The 26,295-nt window shown below is 41.9% G+C and overlaps 1 protein-coding gene across 3 annotated transcripts in view; it reads left to right on the top strand.

Annotated features, from left to right (window-relative positions):
* Positions 1 to 879: 879 nt before the first annotated feature.
* Positions 880 to 26,295, top strand: part of SH2D1A (SH2 domain containing 1A) — a 30,553-nt gene continuing 5,137 nt past the window's right edge. The window contains exons 1-4 of one of the 3 annotated variants that reach the window (XM_039717591.1): positions 880 to 981; positions 2,266 to 2,353; positions 2,535 to 2,794; positions 14,907 to 15,179. In XM_039717591.1, coding sequence (XP_039573525.1) covers positions 15,043 to 15,179 — 137 coding nt within the window. In that variant the 5' untranslated portion in view covers positions 880 to 981; positions 2,266 to 2,353; positions 2,535 to 2,794; positions 14,907 to 15,042. Of the gene's footprint in view, positions 982 to 2,265; positions 2,354 to 2,534; positions 2,795 to 2,836; positions 2,963 to 14,906; positions 15,180 to 26,295 lie in introns of those variants that run through there. The other 2 variants (XM_039717593.1, XM_039717592.1) reach the window with 2 other exon arrangements.

Genomic DNA, 26,295 nt, shown 5'->3' with positions numbered 1-26,295 from the left:
GCTGGAGCACGGTGGGGTGCACGAGGCTCTGGGCTAAAGGCTGCTAAGGCTGCGGTTCCTTGGTTTTCACAGGGCCGTGCAACACTTCACATTTACAGTTGGTCACCTCTGTGTTTGTGTCAAACCTCATGGAAACAATTAAAAATAAACTAACCTAAGCCACACGACGTGCAGAGCGAGGTGTGGGACGCTCAGGGCACGCGGTGGAGATGGACTGGCAGCCCCAGTGCACAGGAAGGCTGAACAGCCAAAGTGCTGTCTGGCACTGGGTGGGTTTTTACATCTTGCTGGAGATTTTTCTCAGCCAGTTGTGTGGAATTTCCTTCGTTTCTGCCTTCTCCTCAGTGTTACACCTGGGATGATTATGCAGGAGAAGTGACAAAAAGCTCATCCAAGCAGGAGCCCCGGTGCCCCAACCCTGTACACCTTCCACAGCATGAACACTTTCACAAACACCTTTTTTATTTTAGATCCACGTCCTGGGAAGCTCTGGGTTTGTTGCTGGGCTCTGTGGTGCTGCCCCTGGGCTCTCAGTGCCCTGTGCCAAGAGTGGCTGGATGGTGGCAGTGGCCCCTCTGCCCTCAGGGCTTGGACCCCATAACATTTCCTTCCTTGTCCTGTCAGAAATGACCCCCCCGCTCTCCATCTGCTCACATCCTGAATTTTTAAGTGTCTTCAGATAGTAACGACTTCAGAGCAGCTCCTGAAAAGAACCCTGAGATTAACACTGCAACAGCAGTAAAAGTGATGCACTAACCTCTAATAAAGTTCAAGTGCCCTGTTAAGCAAATACTTCATGTCTTAATTCAATTTAAACCCTACTATGAGATATTTGTTCCTTTGAAGTGGACAAAAAATGTTTTCAACTGATGATGCACATTTAAAATTAATTTCTAAATTATTATATTAAGGTGCACTAATGACAATGAAGAGACGTGTGTGGGTGCTTGGGGCAAGACCAGAGCAGACACATTCTTCAGTGTGAGTTAATTTTTGTTATCACCTAATATGTAATCACACATCATGTGTTTTATTATTGTTGATAATTAATTTGCATGATATTAATATCAGAAGAATCCCAGGGATCTGTCAAAGCCCTCATGTTCCAGCTGCAATGGGAGGGTGTGATTGTATTGCTCCATGTAGGCAGAGGTGAATTCTGTGTCTGAATTTAAAACATTACTGAAACAAAAATGGAGCGATAGTTCTGAGGATGGGTGGGTTTCCCCAGGTCAGAACTTCTTGCAGTGACAATGGTGCTGTGGGTGTGGAAGATCTCCTGTTTTATTTATTTCTGTTGTAGGCAGTAATTTTGTGAGAGGTTTTCTAGGCAAAGCAAAGGTTGAACTTTTGAAGCAAACGCACACAGCATGACCTTTATGTCCCTTAGCCACTGTCAGGCTTCACTGAGTGCTCTGCACCCTGACATTCAGTAAGGCAATAAAGAAATGAAAAGTACTAATGTAACCTTTATAAAAATAGTTGAAATGATAGCTTAATTTTTAATCTCCCGCTATGGTGTTAAAATAAGCTCAATAAACTTTGGTGGTAAATTACATTCAGAGGGAATTCAATTTAAATAACATTATGGTTATGATAGTCAGCAAATTATGTCCTAAACTGCCGCTTCAAGAAAAGAAAGACACATTTAGGGTGGGATTGTTGACCTTACCAATTTTTGGATAATACTTGGGCCACTATTAATTTTTTGGTAGTTGATCTGGAACCTGAGGTGCTTTCCTCTTGCATACCCTGCCAGGCAATCAAGAGGATGTTGTAGATTAGCACTGCTCAGCAGCCAGGGCAGATGAGCCTTGTGTATTTGAGCTGCAGCATTGTGCTTCAACATCTTCAGAAAAGACCTGCACAAAAAATAGGACCAAAAAACCTGTTTGAAGTGAAGAGGAAGAAATTGAACAAAATAATGTTTTAAACAAGGTTATAAAGTAGTTTGATAGGGGAAATAATTTCTCGGCCGTCATATAAAGTGACATGGTTTGCAGGGTGATCATTGCAGATCAGGCTATAAAATCAGGCTGAGCTGTGGCTCTGAAGTACCTGCTGGAAACTGCCACAGGCTCACACATATGAATACAGGCTGGAAACAAGTGCTGTGTGATGACTGAAGCCTGTATGTGAGACAAAAGTTAAGCAAGAACTGTATATACAAGACTATGCCTTGCATCTTTCATGGAAGGATCTGAAACTCTTTTCCAAACACATATTTGTCAGAATATTTTTACCTAAAATGCTCTCTTTTTGCAGTGTGTGGTGATACAGCAATCTTTTTCCATTGCCCTGGATGTAATTTTGAGCTCTGTTTTGTCTAACTGCACAAAACATACTCAGGAAGGTAAGGAACATGTGCCCAGCACTGGTTTTGTTGAATGTTTTAATTCATGAGAGATATCACTGTTCTACTTGTTCTCTTGCAAAATTAAACCCTCTCCCATGTAGTCAGCCTTTCATTGCTGGTTGTGCTTAGACAGAGCTTGGAGAGGAACAATAATTTTTTTTTTTCTTTTTTTAAATAGGGAGAACTAGAGAAAACAATGGTTCCTGAGCTCTGCTCACCCTGTCCTGCCTGCCTGCCTGCCTGACTGCCTCTCCCACAGTGGAACGTGTGGCCTGTCATGGGGGAGCCCCAGGGAACATGAACACAGTGAAAAAATGCAGCGTTGCCACCAGTTCAGATGGACCAGGAGCTTTATTGGAGGACTGACTTTATTTCTTACAGCTGTTGGGAGGTTTCTGTTCCTTTGAAGCTGAGGAGAGCACAGCGAAGGTGTGGGAGGTAATGTTCAGTGTGGGGAAGAGGGACAGAAGAAAAGCAGTTTGCACTACCAGGGAAAATGCGCCGAAGGGAAGGAAACAAATCTTGCCTGTGGGTGATAAAAAGATAGATGCACATTATAGACTAGTGGGGGCTATTTTCTGGAGAAATGGTGATCTCTACTAGCAGGTGAGTGGGATTGCAGTGCTAAAGACTCATTGCATTGTTCCCAATGCTGCTCTAGGCTTAGGTAATTTCACACTTTCTCACTTTCTCTATGAAGAAATAATCTGCTGAACGAGTTTTACTCGCGTATAATTTTCAATGAATATAATTTAAAAAGGTTTCAGTAAAACAGTTCTTTACCCCTTGAAGGAAACTGAGAAGTAGGAGGTCAAAAATTAGTGATCTAGTTTCATGTTATTAGATTTCCCCTAATCAAGGCAACAGCAAATATATTGCATTAATAGAGCACCAACTGTGTAGAACAAATGGATTATGATTTTTTTAATGGTGTTGCTATAAATACTTTGTCCCTACCTAGATTTGCCATTGGAAGTGAAGTATGACATTTTAACACATGTAAAGAAAGCACATAACCATATCTGCATAAACTTTTAACTTTTTGTGACTGATTAGGAATATGGGGACTTGTTATAAAGCCTTGGTTCTTTCTTCTTGAAAATTAAGGCAGAGGAGTGTGTTCCAGATGCTGAATTGGAGGGGGTTTCAAACTTGTGGTTATACTGTTACTAGTTGGGGGGTCATTTATATATCCTTACAAATGAAAGATGAGGCTTGTTCCAGGGGGTAAAACTGATAAGAAAGGAATGGGTTAAATATGTGACACTCCATGAAATTATCTGACTTCAAATATCTGGGAGTTAAGAGAAACATTTCCACTGGTGTGTAGTCAAGACATGGCTTAGTAAAGGAAAAAGAATATTTTTTTTTCAGTGACTGTCCCCTCTTTCTATGAAATGTAGCATGTGTAGAATTTACTCATTTCTTGCCATTTATTAGTTTTTCCATTTTTTCACTCAGTATTTATTTCACTCAGTAGTTTTTCAGTTAAAGTATGTACATGTTATCATAGAATATAGAAGCTAAGTTTGCTGAAATTTTTGAAAAAACAGAGGAAATTTTGGAAAAGTTATGAAAATAGAATGCCCTAAAATCTGCCAGGTTTATTCTATTGTCTCTCAGAAATTTTAGGTGAAAATATTGCAGGAAGAATAGTAAAGAAAGTGTTTCAGCAACACAAGAAGGAAAATATTTAATGAAATATTTATGTAAAAAACTAATTAAATGAAACTAAAATCAGAATTGTATTTTACTTTAAAGTTTGCAATGCAATATCTGGGTGGGGGAAAACCCTTTCATATTTGGTGAGAAGTTCTCTAAGGTAGGAAAAGAATTCAGGTCAGAGATTTCTGCCTGCCAAACAAGAGAAGGAAATTGAAGTCAAACACCTACATTTAGCAGCACAGAATGATGTGCCTTCTTTAGCCCACATGGCTGGCACTGTTTCCTCTCCTGGCACCAGTGAGGTCCCCAAGTGTCCCATTGCCACTGGATTGCCCCAGACCAGCGGGCTGGGGTCTCCCTGGAGGGCTGGAGGCTCTCTCAGGGCAGGGTCACTGCAACCTGCTAACTGAAGTTGTTCCTGAGTACATTCATTCCTCTGAATGCAAAGCCCTGATGTTTTGGGTTTTTTTTGACAACCCTGAATGTGCTTATGAATAGTTCATAGTAAAAGCTTCCACGGAGAATATAAAAAGCAATTAAATCTTAATGGGCTGATGTTTACATTTTTTGAACTACAGGTTGGAAAGCCTGAGTGCAAATTGTTCCGACACAGCTAATGTTTTTGCTGTGAGGGGATTTGTGATAAGCACTGGGCAAAAAAAATGTATCTAACCAATCTAGTCTCTCATTTTTCCATACACATTTTCCTTGTACCTCTAGAAGAGAGGTTTTTCAGTGGTATTTTAGGTGACAGTTCCCTCAGCAAAATGCCTGTCAGTACCTGCAGATTTAAGGTCCCAGGGAGAGGGGAATGAGGTCTCACCCAGACAGGGAGGTCAGGATGAAAATGCTGTCCCCAAACACCATCAGGGTATTAGAACCATCCCCATGTGAGCCATGAATGACTACATACAAATAAAACATGACTCAAGTACTCAAAGTACTTTATGGTTGCTTTTAAGGAGCCAGTCCTGCAGAGGCAGCAGCCTCAGGGGAGGTTTCTACCCAGGCTGGGACCTGGGACCCACCTACACAGACCTGCTACCAGCCTTTCATGGGTATGTTATGCCAAGTCAAGCAGCAGGTTTCAGCTCCAAATGAAACTTCCCTTTTGACACGGAGGAGGATGATATTTTTAGTGCTTTTAGCTTTTTCCGCTCCCTACTGGCCTTTGCCATTTCAAATTTTTTTACCCACAGGCCAAGAGACACATCACAGGAGGCAAAGGTGAGGCTTCCCTTTCAGCCTTGAACACTGTGTGTCTTTGTGCCTGACACAGTTTTATTTATCTTAAATACAGTAGTAAGCCACCACAAAATCACAGAATATCCTGGGCTGGAAGGGTCTCACAAAGATCATCGAGTCCAATTTCTGGCTTTGCAGGGGACACCATGAATTTGAGAGTGTGTTCCAAATACTTCTTGAGCTCTGACAGGTTTGTAACCCATGAAATCTTCCTCATCTTGTCCTTCTGGCTCACCTTGCCTCTGATGGAGGGCTCAGCCATGCCTGGGACAAGGCTTCCCAGCCAGCAGGGCTGCCAAGGCATGCCAGCAAGGGGAATGCCTTCCTGCAGGCCCTTGCCATGCTGGATCTCAGAGGGGACCCATCTGGTAAAGAATGAAAGCAGTGATGCAGAGTTATGTGGATCCTCTGCATCACCCAGACTTCATCTGCTTAGCTTCTAACCTTTGGAAAAGCCTCATCTGCCTCAGGGAATGGCCTTAAATGCACAGAGCTGTGACAGTGATACAAGGAGTAAGAGTCTCTTGTGGCACGTAAATGTTGTTGTCTTGGCCAGCTCAATTTCTTTTGCTCTTTTCTCTCAGTGTATTTGAGTCTGTAATCAATAGTGAAATTAAAAGGACGTGGGTTTAGTCCACCCACAGACTTTCACTGCCCTGCTTGGGGATACCAGATCTGCAGTGTTCTCCTAATCTGTGCTCGAATGCTGAGTAGTCCTTGCCTAAAGATTGCTGCTCTCCAAAAAACCCCAAGTTTCCTGTTGTCTGTCAAGAGAAATTTCACTGGCTCATGCTCTCATTACAAGCAGGGCAGCTGTGCTGTTGATTTCAGTCAGAACAGGATTGGAACTACTGTCATCTTAGTATCTGTGTAGGTTATGAGCAGATGGTATTGCCTGACATTGAGTCCAATGCAAGGTTTCTGGCTTGGGCTGAAGCAAAATAACTCTGTTGCAGTCTTTCATTAGTGAGGAAAGATAACATTTAGTGAGGACATTTTCAGGATCTGCCAGAAAAAAGAAAATAAATTTAATAAACATAGCTATTTTAAAATTAATAAGCTCCACATGCATGTGTGTGTATGTGTATACATGAACACATCTGTTCTGGGTTTTTTGGTTTTGGGTTTTTTTGTACAGAAATATAATTTTTCTTGTTGCTGAAGTCTATGATGTAGGCCAGAAAAGCAAGCTGTGCCCAAAATACTACGGCAAAACTTTCCAAGAACTATTAGTATAACCAGAATACATTTGTTTTTTTTCCCTTATTGAGATTGTGTCTGGTTTGGTGACTGCCTGGTGCATGAAGCAAGCATGCAATGAGGACCACAGTTAGTGTGGTATCTACATAAAATACTCAGTGCAAGTATGTGTGTGTATTTCTCTGTGCTGAGACCAATAGAATATCACCACAATAGTTTTTAAACAACTCATGAAATGAAAAATCTCAGTGCAATGATGGAATACCCGCTAGGCTGTACTGAACTATGTTCAAACAATTAGTTTAAACTTGGTTAATAAACAGCCAAAATCTTAACCCCCCATCCATATATTTTCCCTTTGTGCTATTACAGGTAGACTTATGATTGGAATCTCAAAACATTAGAAACTCTAGCTGGACAAAGAAATGTGCACAGAGCACATTTTTATTTTGCCATGACCAATGTTTGGTTTCAGGGGAAGCAGTTTGTGCATCACCACAAATTGATAGTATGGGATGATGGGGTGAGAACCACCATAAAAGAAACCTGGATTACACCATAAACTGCTCCCGTTGGGATCAACTGGTACATTCTGAATTCTGCAGTTATGAACCTTCAGCACAGTGTCATTTGCCTCACCTCACAGCTGCGTACTGGGAAGGAGACACTTCATTATAGGCTGGCAGTTCCTAACAGAAAAGCAGGTCAGGACATGCTGCCAGGGCGGCAGAGACTCCTCTGCTCCTTGTGTGCATCACTGGCACCAAGAGAAACATCTGGGCACTGGTGAAATAGATATCAGGTAAAATAAAAATACACAGAAGGACTGCAAAAACAGCTTTGCCCTGTGAATTTTCAGAGTTCACCAAAGCTTATTAGAAAAAAACAAAACAAAATACTTGAGAGGCGACTTGACTGCAGGGAATAAACACTTACACAGGGGAAAAAATAGTGGGTGTCAAAGAGCTTTTTGACTTAGCTCTGAAAAGTGTAATGAGATCCAATGGATGGAGTCTGGAGCCAGACACATTCAAATTGGAAACATGACCTACATTTTTAATGGTGAGTGTGCTTAGCCATTGGAACAAAGTACTCACAAAGTGGTGGATTCTCTCCTCTTGATGGCCTCAAATCAAGACTAGGTGCCTTACTGGGAGATAAGCTTTAGTCAAAAATAGTTATGCTTTAGTCAAACACATGTTACAGGGCTCGATATAGAGGTAATTGGGAAAATGTAATGGTCTGTGGCATCCAGGAGGTCAGACCAGATGGTATAATGATCCCTTCTGGCCTCAAACTCAATGAATCTCAGAATGAATATAAATGCTATCATCTGGATCTGCATTTGAAATAATTGCAGGCAGAGATCAGACACGCAATTGCATATGGTTCAGAACTGATAAAACTTTCCTCCCCTCCAGAACAAAGGCCCTTATTTATGCCTAATTACATGGTGCTGTTGTAATTCAGGTAAATTAGAAACTCAGATGCCATGTCAGCAAATCAACTTTAACTTCTGTGTGTGTGTGGTGTGGAGATCTAGTTTCTAAAGCTGAATACCAACTGCAGACTTGCTCGCACAGGAATGTATCCAGGCAGAGCTCCTGTGTGCACCTTTGCTTCACCCTGAGAGTACCCTGATGTCATTTAGCCCTGTCAACTTTGAAGTTAGTTCAGCTAAATCACAAAGACATGGAGGTTCTGGGCTTCAAAGCAGTTGGATGCCTAATGCTGATGACTGCCCGCGCATCGCTGAATTTTACGGGAAAGAGTTTTTGAAAGAGTAATAGCAAAAACTAAAAAGGTTCAAGTTTCTCTGAGTAGATTTTCTTATGCTGATATTATCACAAACAGCATCTCTGCTTGGCAATGCACATGCACCTGCAAAATAGCCCGCTCTTGCATTGCTTCTGCAGAAAGATATAAGAAATATTAACTGGCAAAAGAAACCGCGTTAAAACACAGATGTCTTTTAATATGAATTTCACCTATATTATGTAGCTTTCAATTTTAGTGTTATCTCACTCACAAAGCATTCAAAACAACTGCGCAGGTAAGCAGTGAGGCTATGCAGAGGAAATAATATTGTTAAAGTTCAGTGAAATGTCGTCATTTATGGTATTGTGGGCATTTACCTGTGCTCAGAAGACAAATGTTGATGAGTTTCATTCATAAAGGTCCATAATCTTTTGCATTCTCAGTTCTTCTCCACAATGAGTTCTGACCAATGGCACCAAACACCTAATTCCAGGTGATGAGAAAGTTTATTTTTTCAAGTTCTCAGCACCATAGGGAAATTCTTACAGTAGCTAATGTGCACTTGAGTACTGAATATTCTGAGGTAATGAGGTTTTTCCCTAGGCTATAAATTTAATTTAAAGGGGCAAAAGCCTGGATCTGCGACCACTCCCATAACTACCGTGCTCACCATTAAATCATGTCCTCAAGTGCCATGTCCACACACTTTTTTAACACTTCCAGGGATGGTGACTCCACCACTTCCCTGGGCAGTCTGTTCCAATGCTTGGCCATCCTTTCCATGTAAAAAAGTTTTCCTAATATCTAATTTAGTTCTCCCCTGGTGCAGCTTGAGGCCATTCCTCTCATCCTGTCACTTGTTACCTGGGAAAAGAGACTGACCCTCACCTTCCATCACCATCCTTTTGGGGCATTGTAAGAGAACAAGAGGCCCCCTCCTTTTCTTTAGGCCAAACACAGGTTGGCCTTTCTCAATATGAACAATGTGTGTGTCCCAGAATATAAAGCTGGAATCCACGCCTATATCCAAACTCTATTTATTATAACCAGCATCCATTTCTGCCCCCTTTTTCCCAAGCACCACACAGAGAATATGATGACTAACATGGAGGCTGTATAAATACATGCTTATCTGTGAATTTTAAGCCACAAGTTCTTTGTATTCTCCTTCTGCATTGATGCCCAGCTAATTACACATTTCCTAATTGTAGCCTGCTTTTCTCAACCTCTTTCATTTCAGCTCAAAAAGGAAACATGATAATGGTGACTCTGGAGATGCTCTAAAATAACCAATGTTTTTCTAAATCTCAGCATTATTTTCTTATGTGAATAGCTAATATCTCTCTGCAGATACTATTCTGTACTGTTTTGAATATTTTTTCAGATTATACTAAAAATGAAAGTGACATGAAATAGTGAAAATCATATTTAAACTTAGCTGTGTTTTAATGTGTCATTTTACCAATTAGATATTTTGTCAAAAACTTTACAAAAGCTCCTGGTTTTGAAGGTGCTTTTTCCCTGTATTTCTACAGGGATGGCATTTGTGGTAACACTGTTGTATCAGCAAAACTACCAATGCAGATATTTTCCTTTTTGTCTTGCTTTATAGCCCTTTATACAAGGCCTTTCTATAACAGTTCTGCAGTAGCATTAATTTCATAAAGGTCTTGAAGGTCATTCTTATTTTCAGTCAAATAACAATAACCAAGAATTTTAATGATGCTCTTGCGTTAGTGTTATAATATTCAGAATTGTTATAAAATTCAACAATGTATGAAAATGTCATTGCTAGGGATGAATGAAGCAGCTCCTTTGAAAATTAAAATCAGCCTAAATCTTTCAAAAGGTGTTAAAAAAACTTCAGGTAATTTCATTTTCTTTCTCCCTTCTGCCACTTCTCAGGTACTTCTACAAGTTCCGGCACCTGAAATATCATCATAATTGATTTTTCTAGACAAAGGAAGTGCTTACAGCTAATTATCTAAACTTAAGTACGGCATTTGGTACAGCGCCATGTGGGAAATTATTACCTAAAAAGGGGAGATAAAGACAGAAATGAAAAAGTGAGTAAGAATGTGAGGGTAGGAGGAGATCAGTACTGAGAGAAAGTAGTGAGGCTTCTCAAACATCAGTCTTGGGCCTAGTAATATTTAACATTTTTAATTAATGATGATCCCATAAAAAATAAGTGTGTGCTAATGGAAGTTACCAGTGGCATACGGGAGGCAGGCACTGTCACTGCAAAGACGAATAACACTCTCATTTAGGAAGAGCTGAATGACCTTGAGAGTAGGATAAATTAGACAAAATTCAGAAGGATTTGAGTGCCAGTTCATGCATCTGGGTTTTGTTAATCAGGTTTATACTATACCTGCATGCTCATAGGTAAGAAACTACTGAGGAAGGGAATGCACAGGCCATACAAATCTGGCTATTTTCACCAGGGTAATGAAACACCTGTAATGGTGTATGAGGCAAGTGTTAGAAATCAGCCAGGATGGTGCACAGTATTCACAAATTATTATTGTGAATAATTGTGCTTCAGTTTTTGGAAACTATGGAAAAAGATGATTAGGGTGACCATGGAAAGGAGAGCCTGCAGTGCAGAGGAATTTGGCAAAATGAACGCTGAGGGAGGCCTCTATAAATACCACATGGGCATAAGCTCTAGGAAGAGAAAACATCTATTTAAACTGAAGGACAACATTGGCACAAGAACAAATGAGCATAAATTGGTCATGAATAAATTTAGGATAGGAACTGGAACCAGGTTTCCAAACAACAGAACAGCAATGTTCTGCAATTGCTTTCCAGTGAGAGCAGTGGAAACAACAACAAATCCCAAGCTACTTTTAAGATGGACTTAAATGAGTTTCTGAAGGGTATTACATGATGTGTTTGGCTAAGATAGCAGAGAAGTAGACTTGATGACCCAAGAGGTCTAAGCAGTCCTATCTGTCGGAGCCTGTTTTTCATGACCAAATATTTCAGAGCACTTATAACTACTTTTCCTTCATGTACTATTTTTTAGATAAATTTTTTATAGCTTATTGCAGGGATTGCTAGCTGGACTGATTTAGGAAAGGCACAAAACAGTGGTGTCCAAAATATGCTGAATACTCTCCAAACAAAACAAGTGTGCAGTGTCTTACAGGGCAGCGCTTGGGTGCTTAAACAAATCACCATTTTCTGTGGAAGGTGATGGGGTCATAATCCCAACAGGAGCAGCATCCCTTTGACCCACAATTCTCTCTCATTTCCTTATGCTCCCAACCTGCTGCTCTATTTTGCATTCTCAGCCCCATGGCACAGATGCAGCAGTGTGAAATAGGATGGCAATCAATGCTTTAGATCCACAAGAATAAATGGATGAAACCTGGAGCAGTCAGTGTGAGTCTGACTGGATGCCAAACTGCAGTGAAAATATCTTGTTTGGGGGTATTCCTCCAGCCTCACTAGTGTGATACAGAGCTGTGTTAGCATGTGATGATTTATCTTTTTTCTGCCCAAGAAGCCCCTATATCCTTTGTTTAGTTTATCCTGGTTGGTGCTGTTATGGTCTGGTTTTTCAGTTATTAGAAAAGCCTCTGCCTGAATTAAGGTGCAAATGAGACCATATGCCAAAGTCAACAGTATGGATTTTATTTAATAGTAAATATGAGAGGAAGAGAGAGAGAGAGAGTGAAAGGAAGAGAAAGAAATAGAAAAGAGGGGGAGGGAACGAGAGAAAGACAGTGACAGAGACAGAATAAAGACAATATCCAAAGACTCCATGATCCAAAAACTCCATGGATCCCAATGATGTTCTGTTGATCCTCTCCAGGTGGCCTTCTTGGTGGTGAGGATCCCCTGAAAAGCAGAGTATCCTATGGAATAATATATGCTCAGGCCAGGTGGGAATGCCCAGGTACCTCCCCCCAGGGTGGGGGGCAGTCTTGCAACAGACTCTGGGTCTGTCACATCACTTGGTGTCACCTGCAATGCTGTGGTGCAAAGCCTCAGGAATGAGTCTGGGGAGCACTTTGAGGGGTCTTTGATGGATTATGACACCCCCTCAGCTGCCTCCCACGTGGATGTCCCATGCATGTGGCCTGTGGGGTTGGGGATTTCACAGCTGGGCCTATTTGTGTAAGGGAGGATGGATGTTCAGTGCCTCTGACCAGAGGTTATGCCACGCACTAAAAACCTCCTTCCCCCACCCTCAGTTGTGGAAGGGTCTGTGTAAACCTGGCCTCTGTGGGCTGTGGTCTCCCCCACCCCAAACGCGGCCAGAGGTGATTCTCAGCACAGCTGCTGGGCTTGGATTTCTTGTGGATGCATTCTTCTCTCTCAGCCTGAGATTACTGACCAATAGTGTCCCCTTTATCTTACCTATGTGTCTTAACTCAAGGTCCAAAGCTCCAGTCAGGTATCTTCAGGGAGGGGTGGGCTTCTGTGCTTGTGGCTTCTTTATACAGTTTTTGCTATAATGGGCAAAACCCCTTCATAACAATGTTTAAGGCATGAACCATTTCCATCCCTGGCAGGTGCCTCAGTGTTACTGTCCCTTGTTCCCAAACACAGCATTTCCATGATTTCTTAAAAGCTGCAATTCCCCTAGTCAGTGGGGCAGTAAAGGGATTTGTATGGAAGCCTGGGGTTGAGATTCAGCAGCTGGACTTTATAGATTTCTTAACCAGACTAGCAAAGTTGTGTGTTTACAGCTGTTTTACAGTAATAGATGCTTCTTCATCCAAGTGCTGGAGAATGCAGGTTGGCTGGGTAAGGTGGTGACTCCACATTAGGACAGGATCTCACAGTGAAAAGTTTTATGATTTTCTTTAGTTGAAATCTGATGAGACAATGAAATCTGCAGAATTAAATGATTCTGGCTGGTTTTCCTCTCCAGCTAATTACACACATACTTTTTCTGAAATCAGCTATTAATATTGAGAATAGGTTAAGAAATGGGAAAGTTGGATGAAATCCCCAAGAGCACAGGTAGTTTGGAAAATGAGAAGAAATAGGCAGCAGCTTTACAGCTTGTTGCCGTCCACATTAATCAGATTTGCAGTAGGCAGCAACTACTTTATGTGCAAATACTTTAACAACTGGTTTAAAAACCAAGCAGGATGCCTGAGTCCCCAGGTTCACGTAAAGGGGGTAATGAATACCTGCATAATGAGATAGAAAGGCCATAAACTCAGTGGTGGGAGTTTTTGGTCTCTCTTCAGCAGGGGTTTCTGCAGCTTTCTCAGCCTCTCAGTGCCAGCCACGGAGGCAGTCACTTGCCAGGCTCTCCCTGTGGGGAAAGAGGCTCTTGGTCTCCAAACACTGCAGCTTTGCCACCAGTGACTTTGTGCAGTGCCCCATGCATGAGGTACCCTGTGACTCTCACATCAGAAATGCCCATCCCTCAAAAGGAAAAACTAAAGCTTGAAAAAAATATTTCCAAGGTAAAACTATATTGAAGATCAAAAAGTAAAGACATGCACTGTGAAATGGTTGAGAAAAAACCCTTTGATTGATTGAGTTAAAAAGAGCAGCCATTATTTTTGCTATTTTTAAATTTCATTTCTGTTCCTGAACTGTGTGTATCTTAAAAGCTATTTTTTCACCTATCCTTAGCTTCAACAAGGACACAGCATCTGTGAGCAGCTGGATGAGATTATTTAATTCTGTCCTGTCCTGCTAGTAAACTCAATTTAAAAGCAATCAATCATAACCACAACCCATACTTATGCTATATTTTACTGACTTCTTGCTCATGCACACAGGTGTGGGAAGGTGGATCTTGGAGAGAGGGTGGCAGCCTCATGCCAGGGATGAATTTAGCCCTGAGCTTGCTGCAGCCCCATGGTGGCCATAACTACAGGGAAACATGCTCACTTTTTCCATGGGTGGAAATATCTGTGGGGCACATTGACGGTTTGTTTGCAAACAGCTGTGCATGTGCATGTGGGAGCATTCAGTTGACAAGTACACTGAGGAATTGTCTTCAGCCACAGCAGGTAAAGAGAAATGGCTCTTTCAGACATGGCTCAGGATTTTGGATGCCAGCTCATGCCCCACATGAAGGCAGAATTGGCATCCAGGAAGATGTGAGCCTTTTGTGTGCCAAGGCTGTTGCCTGCCTCCAAGTAGGAGTAATGACCACCCCGACATTAGCAGTGATTAAACAGCAGCAAAGGCTTTGAGAACAGCCCCTGGTGAGGTGAATGAGCTGGGGCTGGTGTGTGGGGCACTGGAGCAGCTGGTGTGGAGCAGGGGCTGTGCTTGCACCCGCAGCCTGAGGTGTGTGCTCTGGTGGGACAGTGACACTGAGGTCAGCTGACCTCCTCTAGTCTCATCCCTGGGGATTTTAAAAACAAGAGGTTAAAGAAAAAAAAATTCCCTTGGAGTAATAATCGCCTTTGGTTAACAGCAGCAGAGGGACGTGCCTGGCACAGCAGCTGACAGCAGAGCCCTGGTCCTGCCCGCCCTGTCCCAGCCAGTGGCCCCTGGCCATCGTGTGCCTCACCAGGCCCATCCTGCCGAGCAGCAGCCACATGGCCAGAGTGGATGTGCAATGACACCTCTGCAGGAGGGCTGTGAGGGTGCGAGGATGTTATAGCCTACGTAAAAGAAAGACAGAAAGGGCCATAGGAAAAAAAAAAAAACCTCACAAAAATTCTGTGGTCGTTCCTCACTCTTCCCTCAGTGCTGTCTCACTTCAGAGGTGTGAACACATCCTGTTTACATCTGCCACCCAGACGGGAGGCTGAGGGAGCCCACGGCTGAGGCACAGGGGGAAGCGCCAGGCACGGGAGAGCGGCGGCAGCGGGACAGGCCCTGGCATGGACACAGTGCCCGTCTACCACGGGGCCATCACCCGAGAGGCTGGGGAGAAGCTGCTGCTGGCGGCGGGCACGGACGGCAGCTACCTGCTGCGGGACAGCGAGAGCATCCCGGGGGTCTACTGCCTCTGCGTGCTGTGAGTGCGGGCCGGGGCAGCGGGGCCGGGAGAGCGGGGCTGGGGCTGGCTGGGGCCGGCCGGAGCAATGGGCCGGGGCAGCGGGCCGGGGGAGCGGGGCTGGCCCCAGGCTGGGGCAGTGGGCCGGGGCAGCGGGGCTGACAGGGCTGCTCAGCTGATTGCCGACAGTCCCCCCCACAATACGGGGTATCCCCACAACAAAATATGTTCTAGTGTTACCATGTGCTTACGTGAGTGAGACTTTGGGCTCCTTCACCTTAAGATAAAGGGGTGCAATAAGGGGTGTGGGGTCCCTTGCAAAGCAAAGAGGAGCAGGTTTTGCCTTGCAGAGCCCACGCTTCCCACAGACAAAAAACCATGAAGAGAAAGCAGGCAGGCACATGGTGAGGATAAGCAAGGTGCCATGGAGAAATGCCAGGTGACTTGGCTCAGGATGGTGTGTATTGCCTTTTTGCACTGGATAACACTCTTGCTTTCTGCCTGTGTTCTTCTGCTTCCCTGGTGTGCCCATGGTGTGCTCAGCAGCATCTCCAGTGACCCTGTCATTGGGAAAGGTAACACCGAGTGCTGCCATCCACAACGTGCCTTTGTTCAGGATGCTCTCAGTCCCACAAGCTTGTGGGTTGTCCCACAGGCCACCAGGCTTGGAGCAAACTGCCTGTAATGCACATGAAATTGTGATGGTAACAAACTAGGTGACAATGTTTCATCAAATAGGGTGAAAAGGGAGAGATCTGATGGCATGATCTGTCAGAGAGAGAGTAAAGGTTCCCCTGGGAGAGCTGGGGGAGTTTATATTCATAGGACCTCATTTTAATGAGGAAACTTTATTACCCTACTGTTGGCAAAATTCTTGGAAGTTTTGGTGACACTGTACTGTTGCATCAGAAGAACGAAGATGACACTTATGCCGTACTTCAGTAGGAGAAGGAATGCTAGAGAAAACCCTTTAGGTCCAGCATGAAATCAGCTTACATAAGGAACTCAGGTACCTGGCAAAAAAAAACCACAAGGGGAAGAAGGGTCCTAAGTCAGGTTTTCCCCAAATCCCTTGAATACATTTCTGACAGTATTTAATTAAGCTCTGGGTGAGCATTGTTATCTTCCTGTTATAGACCAGAAAATGAAAACACGCAAGAAGGTTACAGACGATCCAGAAATACACAACACTCTTCTCAGGGAAAGTCCTTGTGGCAGAGAATGTATTTTTTCTTCTCTCATGAACTCAGGTGAACCAAGTTAGGTGCTCCTGCTAACAAATACCTTAACAGTGAGCTGAAAAATGGGAAATAATAAGCACCTTGAGTTAAATGAAAATGGAATGGACATAGCAAGAGGTAAGGAGTGCTATGATTCCTGTGATGGGAATAGGCAATAAAAGCAGAATCTCTTTAATATAACTATCAGAGGAAATGGGGATATACCACCCTTACACTCAGAAGTCATTCAGTGCAGGTGAAACACTAAGGCATTAGAGAAAGGGTCAGGAAGAGTGTTGCAATGCTGAATAAGACAGAGAATACTAGAATTAGTCCACCATCAGTTTAGATCAGGATGTAGGTATGTGACAAGGTCTTTCAGTTGTACACTATCAGCTGAGATTTTCTGTATATTGATAGTAATTTATGCCCTTTGAAAGAAATTTCATTAATGAAATAAAATATAGAAAATGAAAACAGAAAGAAATTAAAGCTTTTCTAGTTGTGAAGCTCTGCAATCTGTGGAGGAAAAGATACTTCAGTAAGAAACAAACCAAATTACTTCTAAAATTATGGGCCATACATGTCTCCATGGTATGTTGCATTGAAACGTATGTATGATAAACAAAAGGGTAAAAGCAAAAAGCCAAAAATTAATGGTGAGTGTTCTGCAGGCTCAGAACATAGATCCTTAATGCTTATTCTATAAAGGAAATTTGAAATAGCATCTTGGGTAAATCCAGATAAAATTTAAATGAAAATGTTATGATTAGTATGAACTGATACAGCAAGAAAGGTGGCTGAAAAATAGTAGAATTAAGCCTTGGTTCTAATACTTCTTAATAGTCAGTTCAAATAATTATGTAAGAAATAGCAGATATGGCAAAGAGCATGTCACACAATAACTTGGAGACAGTTTTTATACCAGGAAAGTATCCCACACTGAGATAGCAATGACAGTTTGAAGAAATGTGGATATAAACTAGGGAAGTGCTTTGACAGGCAAAGTTTGCCAAAGCAGAGCACTTTAGTGGAGAGACTGGAGGAGCAGGAAAAGAAGGTGTGAGAGATGCAGATCTCTATTTGGTGGAGAATGCTAAGCCTGGCTTTGGCAAAGAAGCCAATGGACATAACCTGTCCAAATTCCAGTCTGAACATCTTGGGCAGAGATGGAACAGGTGACAAACATGCAAGTGCAGGGCAGCCCTGGTAAAAACTAAGGGAAGTGTGCAGTTGCTGTTTTCACTCTGTAAGAAGAAAAAAAAGAATAAGTATATCTCTGCTTTTAAAAATACTTCATTCTAAATAAATAATGGAAATTATTAGGAATAACAAAGTTATTCAGCAGTTTACATTATGGCTCAGAATCCATGCTGAAGATCACTATAAGAATATATAGACATATGAAGATCAGACAAAAGGTGAATTTATGAGAAGTAATGAAGTGATCTTTGAATCATGGCAAATAAAGCTGGTCAACCATTAGATATACTGCAATAAGTATCACAGCTAAACAAAATATTTTTCATTTCCAATAGAATTCCAATTCCAATTTCCAATAGAAATTTCTACCAGGAGTGTATATGTTTTATACTGCTGGTAGCGTTTATATTGCCCTTAGAAATCAAAAAGAGAAAAGTAGTCCAGTTTTCCAAAATCAAGACATGTTCAGTCTGTCTTCTTTGCCCTCTCCCTCCACTTCCCTGGGGAAATAAAACAAACCAAAACAAACATAAAGTCCTACAGCTTCTAACCCTTTTTAGGGTTTCTTTTTCCATCACAGGGGAATTACAAGGCAAAATTCTGATTAGGGGAAAAGAAATATTTATCAAAAGAGCAATTAAGCATATATTTGGGTGACAGTGGTGTCATCTGCTTGAATTCACAGTAGTGGCTGCTCTGCACTTCCAGCTCCAGGTACTGTAATTGTCAAGCCCTGTGATTTCACTGCATTGCTTATGCTCAATGTCTCCTTTTCCCAAGAAACTGCATAAATTTGTAATGCCACGATCACCACCACCTCCCCCTTGAGCACCTCCAAAAAGCCTTGACATATTTTGGCAGGCTTTGAGCTTCTTAAGGCACACAATGAGGACTGCAGTGTTCATGGTCAGGCTCATTCACCTTTTGCTTTTCCAATTAAAAAGCAGAGCCCTGACCTTTTAAAAGGAGAAGAGTCAAAGACTTCATGAATCCCTTGTGACTGACGCTGATTTTACAGGGCAAGCATAAAAGAGACAGGTAGTAGCATAAAACCTGACCTATAGAGGTGGGTAACTGCAGCAGGCAGAGCCCTGTTGGAGCATTCATCTAGAAAACTCTCTGCTTTCTCTCTTTGTTTCTCCTGAGCTACTGATTTATCTCCCTTGAATGCCACTTTCCACTTTCTGAAGCTGGGATGTGCACATGGTGTGCCTGAAAGCCTTCAAAGAGACAATGAATATTTTCTTGGTGTGACTGCAGCAAAGCACAAAGGACCCACTTTCAAAAATATTTTAAGACCACAATTAAACTATGCATGGAAGAGTAGGAAGGTTTTGATTTGCAGTTGTATGCTCTGGGGCTCTTGCAAACAGAGGTGCTGCTTTCAGATTTTGGCAAAGATTTTAATACCAGATGCTCTTGGGTCTTCATTGTATGAATATCATTACTGAATTGATAACACCTACTTTAAGGATGTTGTGAATATGTCAACAAAGGTACCCAATCCTTTCCTGGAAATTTTTAGAGTTGCACTGAAAAGCAAGATTTTTGCTGTTTCTGAAAACTGGTCTAGAAGAAATACATATGCTTTATAAAACTTACACGTTTTACCCATAAACAAGTTAGACACTACACACAGTACACCAGGGTTTTAATATCAAGCCTGATTGTTCCAGGGAGCTTTCTTTACTGGTCTGGTTTCCTCTCTGCTCAATGCCCCGTTTGACATTTTTAGCACACTCAGAAATCCTCTGTGCTCACAGCTCCTAATGAAGTCAATGGGGGACACGGGACACACTAATGGTGACGACTTTGAGGAGCAGCCTCTTCAGCCCTGCCTGAAAAATGTATAAAGAAAATGCCTGAGAGTGCCAAAAGCCCCATGATCCTTTACAGATATATCAGCACGCATGCAGAAACAAGCAGCTCATGCCTGAATTGGCAAAGATAAAGCATTTGTAGTTTGGGTTTTAAAATTCACATACTTGAAAATACTGAGAATGTTAGTAGTTGTTTCAGAGCTGTAAGTAAGACAAACATGACGTGCTTGTCAAACTGTATGTTCAGATGATTTGTTTGAAACCAGCCGTTTGTGTACTGTGCTGCATTAAATTTGTGGAGAATAATCAAAAGCTGGAATTGAAAGCTGTTTAGAGCTCTTGAAGCAACAGTAATGGCAACAGGGATAGGCTGCAGTCCTATCAGATTTTATGTTTGCTGTTTTTTCTGTCACTGTAACCACGGTGCACAAGTTCAAGGCAACGTGCTGAAACTTTCTGATGAGACAGATACATCAGCTGTACAGTACAAAGGTGTAATACAGGATCACAAGCCAGCTTCAGCTTAGCATTTCCTTTGTTTCCTATGTATTCTTTTTGATAGACATGACAGAATAATTGCATTTTTTATAACACTGCACATAATCATCATCATCATCATAATTTAAGACATAATTTGAAACAAAAGAAGGAGCCCCTCAATTCAATATCACTGTTGCAAATATCACATGCTGTTTTCAGCACTGAAAAAAATCTTCTGTAGCACAATGGTAAATTTTACTGAGGTGAGTATTTTAGGTGCCTGCTAAGAGTGAGTGTTGTCTTTGCTGGGCATAACTTGGCTAATGACCTTCACATATTCCAGTGACTTTTCTTGGATAGGTAGACAGCCTGAATCATGGATTTGATTAAACTTAGTGGGAGGCTAAGTTATTGGCCTGCCATAAGGTAATGTCCTTCTATTTAGCATCCAGATTTGAATAAATTCTTACTTTATTCCTGAATTTCAAGAAATTCCTCTTTGAGGTATTGCTTTTGGCTGGAATCTTCTTGTACCAGACTGACACACACCCTGCTCAGAAAGGCTGCACACTTGCTCTTTAGGTAAATCAGCAGCATTTCTTCAGATAGTTAGGAGTGTAAGTATAGTGGTAAAGATACTGACAATCTTCCAGAAATCTCTGCATAAATTCAGAGCTATTGCACAAGACTTAACTTTCTCTTTTAAGCTTTTGTTATTTTCAGAAGAGAAAATCAAGGTAATGCATTCTTTAAATAATGCTATAGCATTACAGCAAGTTAATATGTATTACTCATGCGATATTGAGGGTAAATTTTTCCCACAAGAAGTGTTGATAAAGGAATCAGTGACAGAAATCAGTGACAGAAGTGTTCACTCAAGTGCTGCTGTGATTTAAGCTACAGTCACTCTGTTGGGCTTTTCAGATGTTGTAAACACCAGTTTAACCCATTTTATTCACTCTTGCAGACATAGAGCACATGATCTCAATGTGAATGCTATTTCTTCAGCTTGAGTTAGCTGATGGGTGGTAATTTCTAAGTTGCTGTAATTGGCTGAGACCTAAATAAGAAGGGAATCAGGCTGTTTGTCAAACAGAAAATACAAATTCTAGGAGAGAAGGAGGAGAAGCTTGGAGGCTCCAAGGCACTGGTGTGTATTCCCCTAAATTCAGGAGTTTTGACTTTGTGGTGGCCATCTCCCTCCTTTGTAGCTCCTGTTGTGCCCATGCAACCACCCACATTCCCTGTCCAGGGCTGCCCACCAGGAAACTGCCTGAAGTTGGTGCCTCTGGGCATTCAGGAGCTGATCTGCACCTACATCAAACATCCGTGGTAGGGCAGAAGTGGCTCCAACCTGACCTCTCGTGCTCATCTGCTCCATGCCATTGACTGCTCTGGAGTCCCCCCGAGCTCCCCAGCAGGGCTCCTGTCCAGAGCAGTGTGGTTCTCCTCTCCATAGCTTTAAGTGGTTTGTAAGCATTATCTCCACAGTACAACCAGCCCAGACACGGTGATGCTACAACTGCTGGCACCTCTAGAGGGTGCTTCTCTTGCAGCCTAGAGAGCCACTGCTGCTTTCAGAGAGTGCAAGAGATGTACCTTCTTTCAGACAAATTTTATGTCTTACTCTGATAACTGGGCACCCCCTCCTCTGACAATTAGAAGATTCTTTTTTTTAACATGGGAAAAGCATTGTTTTGCCTAACATGTTCCCTTCTGCATTCTCCATCCCTACATAAGGGTGAGGCAAACCAAAGAAATTAAATTTCAGGCTGAAATGCTGAGATGTGGCAAAGTTATAAGAAACTGACTCTGGCAGCCTAATGCTCAGAACCACTGTTTGTAGGCTACACCATGGTCTCGTTCTTAAACTATGTTGTAAAGTGAAATTCCAAGGTAAGGTCAGGTTGTAAATGTACCAGGTAAGAAGAGGTGATTGACATAACACAATGACATCTGAAGAGAAAGATACATCCAGAGGTAGAAATTGATGTAATTTATTGCTGACATGACTCTCACTTGTCTCTCTGTCTTTCTCCCTTTTAATGTGTTCAGTTTTGGGCTCAGAAATGAATAAAAATTAGTTTCATAAAATTCCCCAACTGAGATGCAAAGTATTTGGAAATGATTTTAAAGTATACCATGCAGCTGAAATGTCATCATTAATTTTAATCTGCAGCATGCGTGTAATGTCCTCGGGCTATTTCAACGGTGCAGAAGATTGTAATCATTCACCTGTTAAAGTAAATGCAGCTTTAACAGGTCTGATTACAGCTAAAAAGCAGGAATGGAGAGGACAGGTAGACAGATGGTGTTTCAGTATGTCATCTGTGAACGATGCCTTGGTAACTCTTTGGGAGGAATTATCTGGCTATAAAGAAAAAAAAAGGCTGTAATATAAAGTGGACTGGTTCTTGTAATAGCAACTTTTTCTAGGCTTTCCTTTGACAAAGTTTTTCAAGAGAAAGTATTGAAACAGAGGCTGTGTTAGTGCAGTTCCCAGCGGGTATAACATATCCTTCCTTATGGAGGCAAAAAAAAAAAAAGTGAGATGTCACAAAAATGTCATTAGTGGTGACCAGATCACTCTTTCATAAGCGCTGTCTGGTATTGTCCTTACAGCAATGTCTCTTTTCTGCTTCCCTTCACCAGCATTTTGGTATTTTTTGCCCATGATCAAAAATGTATAGAGGCTCATTCACCAAGATTTTAATTAATGATTGTTCTTGTCCCCTGAGCTTCACTGACAGGAGAGAGGAGCTTTGCTGTTGTGAGCGAGGCTGTGTCTGTCCTTGGAACCAGTGAAGGAACTGGGGAGCCCTTCAGTCAATCTTTACTTGGGTGTCATGAGCTGGTCCTCCTCCAAGATGTGTTGGTACATCAGTGTCACTGAGAGTGCTCCCTGAGCTCACACCACATATAGGAACACTGTGTCTCTCTAGGAGCTTTTTTTTTCTGCCCTGAAGAGAGTAAAATGTAGAAAATTGAGCTGTCCTCTTAGGTTAGCTGGAAAATTTCTCATTTCCTGAGACTTAAGCTTCAGTAAATGAACTTTTTCACCGGCTTTTTACCAGTGTTACATGCTTTACTCTTTGGAAGGTAATGTCCTCTGCAATCTCAATTTTAATTTGTGTATTTAATTTTTCTTTTAAGAAAAACACCTTGATCTTCCTTCAGCCCACTGATCTTAGTTCATGTGAGATAGATTAAATCATAAAAACCTTTCCCATGGGAGACTTTTGCCCATGTAGCAGTAAACTTCACCCAAAATCATATCACATGTAAATGGAAGGTAAAAAACTCTTTGAAGTGGTAATGAAGTAAGTACCTCCTGCACGACAGAAAGTTTTGATTAGATCACATTCATTGGGAGCGTACTTATCGGAAGAGCTGTGATTCATTTGGTGGAGACCAAGGTCCCAATGGAAAGTAGTTCAATGGGAAGATCTAGCTGTTCAACCTCTTAAAATGCACCTTCCTTCCTTTGTGCATTGCCTTTGAAGAGGCAGATGTGGATGTCCAGGTCATCATCTCCCATTTACACAGTGTCTTGCTTTTCTGCCGGCTTCAGAGCCAATAACAGATGATGATGATGAGTTTTTCAACTTCAGCACAGTAAAATTCCTCAAACATTTCAGTCTTTCCTTCTCTGGGAAAAACATGAACATCTGCTGGGAGAGTGGAGAGCTCTCACTTGTCCTTCATGAGGCTGTGATAACAATGTCATTCTCTTCCCATTCTCCACACTGTGCTCAAAGCATCCATCTTCTCAAATTCTTGTTCCTTTTTCAGAACTGCATGGGCTTTTAATCTGAACTATCCTTTGTGCTTTCCTTGTGCTCAGCTGAAATACTTTACAGTGTAATATTTTGAAAAATGCAGGATAGCTGCCTATCTTGTTTCTCACCATATTTCAATACCGAATATTATTTTATCTGACCTCTATTTTTCAATTCATTTTGCTTAGCAAACCTTTCTGGCGGAGTGCTGGGAGCCAACAGACAGCTCAGAGTCAGAGCAGCACCACAGCCCCTCAACCTCTTCAACTCATGCAATTTCTTGTGTAGAGAAAACAATGAAAGAAACAACAAATACTGGCTTTCCAGACAACCGTGCTATTTGTGGAAAAATCAGATTTTAAAGGGACTGAAGCAATTGTGAAAAATTTCTTTTGGGAAAACTAAGAATCAAGCAAGGGTAGTAGAATCATAGAATCATAAAATGGCTTTGATTGGAAGGGACTTTAAACATCCTCTAGTTAATCTAATCATCTAGTTCCAACATGGCCTGACATGGGCAGGGATGCCACCCACTAGACCAGGTTGCTCATATCCTTATGCACAGTGTAGTATTGAAAATAGAAGTCAAGAGAATGAGTTTTAGGTGTGTAGAATCATACTGGTGGATTTGAGACTTGAAAAAAAATCACTGTGGAAAAGGTTAAATACCCACTTCAAAGAGATGGAACAAAACGCCAGGACCTCTCTGGTATTTCCCAGTACATTATGGCCTGTAAAATCCTAATTTCAGTAACCATGTGTTGGCTGGTGTTCTACGTATTTAGGTACAGCAAAGCTCCTTGTGATTTAAAAGAAAAGATTCACATGAACATAATGTTATAAAAAGCTGATGAGACAGGCACACCTCTCAGTCTTTAAGAAGAGATGGTCTGACTGTCTGAGGGCCCTAAAGGGAGACACTGGATTCTCTGAACAAGAACATACATAATATAGTGGCTTAGAGGAATGTGCTTTTATAAAAGGGGGATAAAAGTTGTTTGAAATTGTCACTTCAAACACCACTGAGCATGGTGCTATGGCATGGACAGGAAAGCAGTTCCACATTCTTCCCTCCTCCTGCAGCAGGTTGTTCACATCTCTTCCCAAGGTCCAAATCCCTGATGGACTGTAGTTTGCTGGGGAAAAAAAAGGTGGGGAAACCAGTGATGGCTCTTTTCCTCCTTGGGTTTCTATGAAGTGAGCGTGGCCAGCTGCTTTTCGTGTCTGTCTGGTGGCATACAGAAAGTCTGGGGAAAAGGCTCTCTTGGTAGACATGAAGAGGTGGATGAAGCTGTGCTGGGATTGTGGGGCAGTATCAGGCACATTCCCATACTTGGGAGAGAAGGGCAGTGTCTCAGCTGTGCACAGGGAGCTTGTCCCTGCAGCAGCCCGGATGGGAGGGACTGGCTTTGTGTCCTTCACCTCTGTGTCTAATCACAGTGGGAGTCAAGTGCTGGGGGCAGAGCTCACAAATCTCCACAGGCATTTTGCTCCCAATTTGCTGGGTTGTAGCAGAGTGCCAGCTCTTAACAACTTCCTTCTCGGGCAAATTATACCAGCCACCACTTTGCAAAGGTTGCTGTAATGACTTTTAAACAGGAATTTTTCCAGGAGCCATGACACAGATCATAAGTAATTGCAATCATATGATGTCTGTGTCATTGATGGTTTCTCATATTTTGTAGTAACTGCTATAATGCCATGCATAAGTGGAAAGAAAGACAGTATATTTCTGCTTTCTTAAGAATAAGAATTGATGGTCAAATAGGGAATGTCCTTAAAATCCTGCTGTGTATTCATGTAAATCTATGTAGTGTGAAATAGAAGCATAGAATCACAGAATGTGCTGAGTTACAAGGGATCCAGCAGGATCATTGGGTCCAGCTCCTGGCACAGCACAGGACACCCCAAGAATCACTCCATGTGCCTGAGAGCACAGTCCAAATGCTGCTTGAACTCAGTACAGTCTTTCTTATCTGATACCATCTAAATGAATGTTATACCCATGGAGCGTCTATTAATTGATTCTGAGTTAAATCTTTGGATATTAGTGTAGCAATCTACCATGTAAATCATTCACTGAGTTAGGTTCATGAGAGAAGCTAGAGTGACTTTGGCATGAGTTGTACCTTGTGTTATTAGTCTATGGCTCCTTATTCCCCAAAGACTCTGATTTTCAAAGGAGGAAGATTCCAGACTCGTATGTCTCTTTCAGTATTTGAAAGTTGGGAACGTATGGGCAAAGCAAAGAGTTATTGATTTAACTCCTTTTTGTGGGTATGGCTTTCCAAATAAATTACAATAATGACTTTGCTTCTGTTAATATCTGCATTTAAATGAGTCACAGAACAGTAATGCTACCTGGTAATAATACACCTTCTCTTTTTGCAGGCAAAGTATTTCTGGTGTGTGTCAGTGAAAGGATGTCACTGAAAAAATTTAATAAAAATGCTGAGGAAGAAGTAAAAGCAACACCATTTAACCTAGAATAACTGAATAGTGCTAAAGTAGATCCAGGTCAGACCAATCCCTCTCATCCCAAAAAAACCCAGTAGGTTTAACACTGCATCTAGCCAGTGGGTTTTTCAGCTACCTAGAGCCTTTAGAGGTGAATTTATTTTTAAGGAGAGTTAGC

The sequence above is a fragment of the Passer montanus genome, unplaced genomic scaffold (assembly GCF_014805655.1).
Source record: "Passer montanus isolate IOZ18808 unplaced genomic scaffold, ASM1480565v1 scaffold38, whole genome shotgun sequence".
In the NCBI taxonomy this organism is placed as follows: Eukaryota; Metazoa; Chordata; class Aves; order Passeriformes; family Passeridae; genus Passer; species Passer montanus.
Note: the sequence above shows the minus strand (reverse complement) of the source record. Positions and strands in the feature narration are given on the sequence as shown.